The following is a 6,962-nucleotide window of genomic DNA, read 5'->3' as shown; positions in this document are numbered from 1 at the left end:
AATTGCAGATACTTTATGTAATACTCCTTATGTGATTGTTTTTATAATTTACTAAAATAAAAATATCAAAACAAGAAAAGGTATTATGTATTTTATTGATTCACAAAAATACAAACAGTACCAACAACTGATGCAATAAAATGTTTCATATTATGCTCATTGAAAAATTAAAAATAAATAAGTACATATATGTGCTCTCATCAGCTCCACTGCACTGTGAACATTGCGGTCATTGGTAAATCCAAGCCAGTTACTGTAAGAACCTGAACACACAGGTGAACACATTAATATTGTTTTATACATTTTAATATTTACCACAGACCCGTGTTCTTTATCCGAATGTAAACTTAACCAGATATTAAGAAAGCAAACTATGATATGATAGATCATAGATTTCTTACCTTTGTGTCTGTACTGTAAGAGAAGTCATGAACCTGTTTCCCATTGGCCAACACAGCCATAGGTGGAGTCTGAACCCCGTAAACACGCACTTCTCCGAGGACCAAACGGTCGAGAGATCCATTTAATTTGACTGGCTTACCCACCAAATAAGACTAGAATTGGAAATGTAAAAATAACTTAAAATTATGATGTATATTCTCATAAAACTCATTAGCTGATTTACAGGTTAACAGATTGAATTTGCAGGTTTAATGCAGATTAGGACAATTTTACAAATCCACCTACCTTTTCAGCAAAGAAGAGAAGGTATGAGTAATCTCCCCGTTCAAAAGTCTCCAGACTTTCTCCGTCATCCCAGAAGAGGTCTCCTTTGCTCCATGTTTCTGCTGATAATGCCGCAAGCAGAATGAAAGGGTTTCTGCGTGACACAGTTGTAGTCAATGCAGGAACCTAAGAAAAAACATGTTTTCAGTACAGCATGGCTTAAAACCTGCCAGTAAATATTATTAGACCTTGCTATTACATTACCTGCTGGGGAATGATGCTTCCCTCTCTCACATGAACATTAATGGTGTCCAATGAAGCAGGAAATAGAATATATTGCCCTTTACTGTAATATGCTTGCCCCTATATCAAAATAGAAAAGCTTCAAGATTATTTATTATAATTATAAACATTGATTTACTTTGATTTAAAAAAGTGGTATAATGATAACATTTACATTGTGCAGACTGTACCAAGTCCCCAAGGGGAGATAGGCTGCCACCTCCACCGCTCCTTGTTCCAAAACCGGACTGATAAGCAATGAACTCCCCCACATGAACTGTCGGTCTATGGGTTGACAATTCGGATCAGTAGGAAATCTAAAATAAAGAACAGTCTTAAGAAATGGACCAACAACAAACTCAGATTATCGCGATGAATTAGTTCAAGAGTGTGTACTCAAGGAAGAGGGGACGAGCCACAGTGCTGGCGGAGGTGTGCGCGTGGTGGAACAGCGTGTAGAGGAAGGGTAAAAGAGAGTATCGCAGCATCAACGCAGCCCTCATGGCATCTTGAGCTTGTTGACTAAATACATACGGCTCCTGGGGCTGGAAATATAAAATACGGTGTAGTTACATGTAAAGTATACAACAGCACTTTTTTTGAAACTTTATAGTTATTTTCCCTGGTGTGGATGGGCACAGACTGTAAAGGTTAATCTATATCTCACAGTATTGGGTTTGTCGTTGTGGTTTCTCATAAAGGGGTAAAACGCTCCCAGTTGTGTCCATCGCATACACAGCTCTTCAGTAGTGTCACCACCAAATCCACACACATCAGCGCCCACTAATGGTACCCCGTAGAGTCCGAACAACAGCACACCTGATGCACACAGAGATAAGCAAACTTATTCATGATAAAATCAAAGAAGTAAACAACATTTCTATGAGGTTTTATTTAAAGTTGGACAGCAGGTTTTAAACCATACCAGGTATGGAAAAGCGCAGTTGCTCCCAGTCACTCCGCACGTCTCCAGTCCAGTGTCCAGAGAAACGTCCCAATCCAGGAAAAGATGACCTGGACAGGACGAACGGTCGAGTGGCCTTCACTTTCAATAGAGCCCTGAAGTTCACAGTGGTTAAAGAGTACATAACATGAGATCATGAAATGACATTTCATGCGGTGTGTAATGTTGCCGTGTTTGAAAGTAAGCAGTCTGCCAAGTTGTAAATCCGAAGGTGAATGAATATCAAAGTTATTGGCTTGGAAAAAAGGGAGTCGACTCTGAACCATGCAAACGAGTCGTCCCTAGTCCGATTCGCGAACCGCCGTGGATTTACGTCACTACATATAGTCCCCGCCTACGTTTTGCTAGGACTGCCCACGAAAACTTCACTCTATTCCCCCAAACACTGTAGCTCGTGAGCCTAGACCATCTGACCAATCACATCAGACTAGGCTAGCGTAAAGGAGGGGATTAGACAGATGGATCGCGGATCGAATCATTTGAGAGTCAGTCAAGAAGTAAGGAAAAAGTAACTAGCTATTATTACGAAATAATAGTGTTTTTACACCTTCTATGTACATAAACTTGTTGTTGGACACTCCATAAACCAAAGTAGGACCTTAAAAATCCCTAGTTATGTACTCTTTAAAAGCTGGTTATATCACCGATCAGATGTTTAACCAATAAACTGCAGATATTTCACTGACCTGTAGGTGGCGATAGCCTCAGTGAGTCCATACAGATTGTGAAGATTGTAATGACTGGACAGATTTTGCTGTGCGGACATACACAATGTTTCTGAGTTTAACTGGCCACCTATCACACCTGCAGAACAAGACAGACCTTTTCATACAGTCTATATGTATGGTCAGTGGTAGACTATAGAGTTTATCAGCTGACCTGGAGTATAGGGTGGTTTTTCCAAGTCAGTGTCAGGACATCCGTTCACAGAGCCCTGGATAAAATTGGACGGCTCGTTCATATCCTGTGAACAGAATGTGAAACAGAGAAATTTAGAAAGGTCAGTATAGGAATAATGTAAATTTGTATTCTGCAAAATAATGCTGATAAATTCCGACACTATTTATGTATTTCAAATACATTTAAATACATAATTTACTCCCCATCCCCAAGTAGTTCCAACCCTGTACAAATTTCTTTGTTCTGTTAAACAGAAAGAAAGATATTTGGAAGAACGTTAGCAACGGACATTTCTGGGACATCACTGACTACCATAGTAGGAAAAATGACAATGGTAGTCAAAAGTGCCCCAAAACTGTCCTCAATTCTTCAAAATATCTAATTTTGTGTTCAACAGAACAAAAAAATTATACAATAATTTTTCCTACTATGGTAGTCAATAAGAAATGTCAGTTGCTAACATTCTTCCAAATATTTTTCTTTGTGTTCAACAGAACAAAGAAATTCATACAGGTTTGGAACAACCTGAGGGTGAGTAAATGATGACAGAATTTTCATTTTTTGGTGTACTATCCCTTGAATGGAAACTATAATGCTCTTTGTGGGTCTCTACTGGTAATGTGTTGGATTATGTTGGTGGGATGTTATCTGGCATACGGGAACAAATAAAACACCATTAAATCCTACTGGAATAAGTATATGGATATAACAATAACACTACAAAAAGGAATTTTGTGAGGTAATAGTAAACAGCTGATGGATCATAATGGTATAGTACTTACTATCCAAAGTCCATCCACGGGTACCTTGTCGTGAAAGAGTCTGATACAGTCTATCCACCAGTCAATGGTCGTAGGATTTGTAAAATCAGGGAATGCAGTTGGACCGGGCCATACCTGGTTGGAAATGAGAATTCTAAACTTTCCTTTGTGCAGACCACGGGGCAACCTTTCACAACATTACTAATACGGACAGAACATAAAATATTAAAATATCATCCACAAACCTTCCCAATAAGGATTTGCCCGGTAGAGTTCTTGATAAATACTCCCCTCTTCAGCCCATCATCAAAGGGTTTGTATGAACCAGGAGGGCTCGTACTGCTGATGCCTGGATCCTAATACATGACCACATGATACTTAACTCTCACATTTGTCTTACAATTTGCACAATTGCTTCACATATGCAATGGTGAATTCAGATGCAAGCGTGTCTGAGTCACTTCCTATTGGAAATGCATGCAGAATTGGTTGACGGGGTGTTGCTATAAGTGCTTATTCACTTACAAGTATAAGCACATACTTCATGCCCAGCTGATGGAACTCATTAACCATCTGCGGCAGATCTCCAAACCGTTGTGGGTCAAAAGTGAAGCATCTTCTTTGGTCTGCATAATCAAGGTCATTCCATTGTACATCCTAAAGATGTGAAATGAATTAAACTGCAAAACATTAGTCGGCAACATAACGTATATACTACAGTGTTCAGCAAGCAATACGGCAGTATTCTATCCACGAGCACAGACATTATTTATTGAGTTTACATACTAGAGGGAACTGGGCTCGGCGCATGTGTTGCACCACGGTCCTTGTGATGTTGGTGGAAGTATACCCCCATCGACAGAGGTGGAACCCCAGTGACCAGTACGGGGGCATCATAGGAAAACCTTCAATTTTAAGTCAAAGAATAAGTTGCATTGTGGGTGAATTACAGCTTTAAATTTGTAAACGGTGATCTCCATACCTATAACTTCCTGGTACTGTTGAACCACAGTCTGTGGACTCGGGCCTAAGAACACATACAAGTCCAAAATTCCTCCAACGGTAAGCCACGTCAATGCCGGAGACGGCTGTAACAACACCTCTACATTTGCCAACATTGACACAATTAGAGACCTTCATCCGTGCCATATTAAACTAAAAAAAGCAGTAAGTAGCAAATAGGAAGGTCTGGCAGACCTACTGTAACATCAAAGCACAGGTGCGTACCCATCGCATTGCTGTTGAGAAGAAATACTCCATGTGCCTGTCCATCACCTTCTTGAAGCATGAAGAAAGGGTGGGAGCCATACAGGTTGGCATTTCTCTACAAAGGGCCAAATGAAATCTTAATGATGGCACGTGAACAATGAGAAAGTTAAAGGAGAATGTGATATGAGATGTAGGTCTTACATGTGGTGCCATGTCTCTGTTCCATAATGAAACAGAGGTCCAGTTGAGGTCCAGGGTTATGGGGGTGTAATGCTCACCCAGTCCCGATACCACAGAGGAAGCCAGACTGGTGGAGAGCTGCAGATATTGATCTGCATACAGGAGGGGTCCTATCGTAGTATTTAGACTAAAAGAAATAAAATAGAAAGCATTTGCCAACAATACAAAACAACTTGTTTTCAACCTTTTTAAGCATTTGTTCATGCAAAACTTGAAAAAATCACTTAACTTGAGTGAAAAATAAAAGTGATGCTTGCAAAAAAGTTATACCCAGTTGTCACATAAGGTAGTGCCAGGGGCGGCTGGCCATCTGGTGTACTGGGCGTTTTCCCAGTGGGCCGCTAACGTATGGGGCCGTAACGGAGGCGTTGGCCGCTTAGAAAGACGTATTATAAATGCGAATGCACGCAACGCGAATGCAAAAGACAAGTACGCATGCACACACCCCTCCCCCCGTCGACATATTCGGCATCCCTGGCCTAAAAATGCCAGAGCTGATTTTTCTTCCCAGTCCAGCCCTGGGTGGTGCAGTTTGGACATTTTATTCAAGAGAGAATGTACACTCACAGAACCCGTCCATTGGACTTGCGGCGAACAATGATAGCAAAGGGGTCTGGTTGAAATTCAACATCATAAAGAGGAATCTGTGTGTCACCGTGGCCTCTGGGGCATGACGTGACAAATGGGACCTCATATCTTGGAGATGAAGGATCCTTCAGCTGTGTGGGAAGAGATATTAAGATAAGTATGTCGTATGAAAACGTGTTTACAATAAAAAGAGCTTCACTCACAATAAGGTGCAGACAACCTGACGATTCAGTAATCATGTCTAGTTGCAGTGTTGAGATGTCCCGGGGCAGGTATGAGGGCGTGGAACGGGTCAGGGTAGCCCTTTTGCCCCTCTTGGTAGGAGTCAGGACCCCCATTTTATAACCTGGGTAACGGACTGGGTAGAAACACCACGGCGGCCCTCTGAATTCAGATTTTGGTAGGGGCTCATAACAGCACCCTCTGTTTTCACAGTCAGCCTGACTTAAAGATCTATCACGTGCACAGTCAATGCGGCTTTGCGCAGTTATACCGCACTGACTAGAGCATTCAGCACGGGGATCAGTAGATACATTAATAAGGCTTACATTGATTTGGGATTTTAAACTTCTGTATACGAGTTTTGAGCTACTACTTATTTCCACTGAGGTTGAAAAAGTAAACGAGACGTTCTGGGCTTCATGTACCAGAGCAAGGATCACGTATATCAAAAATATAATGATCAGTAGTACAGTAGAGATGTGCAGGAGTTTGGCCATTGACTTGCTCTTCTTACATTAAACACGGAAGTCCAAAACAACCACGCATGCGTCAATAAACAACGTAATATCCGAAAAAGATAACGTACATTGTACAAAAACAACACATTAAATGGTGGACTGTTGCAAATATGTCATAAAGGATCCGTTCTGGTTTTATTACTGCATCTGTCTATCTCTATACCCTCGAAACGAATGTTAAATTTGGGAGAGGAAATGACGCATGCGCAACTCTAAACCATTGATGGGTCTGTTTATGTAAACTTAACTTTTGAAGTCAAAGCAGAAGACAGACTCTAATTTATTATATATATACATCTATATATTTTTATAGATGTTTACTACTAGTATATATCTTAGTTAGTTGGCGGACTAGTGTTGCACAAGTCTAAATGTTTTGCATTCACTTTTAATTCATAATTTAGCTCAATAAAACGTTGCAACGTGTTGTTCGGGAATTGTTTAGGGTAATGTTAGTGTGATAAAAATGCATCTGCTTCTTTTATTCAAGATTTTGTACATGCGGTCAATAATAGACAACAATGTTACCGCGGAGAAACGAGGAAAATAAAAAGACATATAAAACATATATCTAAAATAATGCTTTTTAAGAGAACAAAGATTCTGATCACA

General features: G+C 40.3%; 1 protein-coding gene across 2 annotated transcripts; it reads right to left on the bottom strand.

The window, feature by feature from the left end:
- Positions 1-93: 93 nt before the first annotated feature.
- Positions 94-6,950, bottom strand: gaa (alpha glucosidase). Of its 2 annotated transcripts, XM_057345697.1 has the most exons (19): positions 5,814-6,950; positions 5,590-5,741; positions 4,984-5,149; positions 4,801-4,897; positions 4,556-4,675; positions 4,360-4,478; positions 4,099-4,230; positions 3,819-3,929; positions 3,595-3,708; positions 2,792-2,876; positions 2,599-2,716; positions 1,874-2,007; positions 1,616-1,767; positions 1,345-1,493; positions 1,124-1,265; positions 931-1,029; positions 688-852; positions 402-554; positions 94-263 (listed from the first exon to the last, which is right to left on the bottom strand). In XM_057345697.1, exons 1-19 carry the CDS (start codon positions 6,327-6,329, stop codon positions 201-203), a joined length of 2,787 nt encoding a protein of 928 aa, XP_057201680.1. In that variant the 5' UTR covers positions 6,330-6,950; the 3' UTR covers positions 94-200. The 2 variants fall into 2 exon arrangements, with proteins under 2 accessions (XP_057201680.1, XP_057201681.1); XM_057345698.1 differs by lacking the exons at positions 94-263; positions 402-554 and having other exon boundaries at positions 739-852; positions 1,140-1,265.
- Between the last annotated feature and the right edge of the window lie 12 nt (positions 6,951-6,962).

This window comes from Triplophysa rosa, linkage group LG11 (assembly GCF_024868665.1).
Source record: "Triplophysa rosa linkage group LG11, Trosa_1v2, whole genome shotgun sequence".
In the NCBI taxonomy this organism is placed as follows: domain Eukaryota; kingdom Metazoa; phylum Chordata; class Actinopteri; order Cypriniformes; family Nemacheilidae; genus Triplophysa; species Triplophysa rosa.
Note: the sequence above shows the minus strand (reverse complement) of the source record. Positions and strands in the feature narration are given on the sequence as shown.

Excerpts from the sequence above, each read along its gene's own strand:
- gaa (XM_057345697.1), bottom strand. The coding sequence starts at position 6,329 with ATGGCCAAACTCCTGCACATCTCTACTGTACTACTGATCATTATATTT. Across the intron at positions 5,742-5,813 it reads CAGGTTGTCTGCACCTTATT|CTGAAGGATCCTTCATCTCC; the intron begins GTGAGTGAAGCT and ends CTTCCCACACAG. Across the intron at positions 2,717-2,791 it reads AAAACCACCCTATACTCCAG|GTGTGATAGGTGGCCAGTTA; the intron begins GTCAGCTGATAA and ends CTTGTTCTGCAG.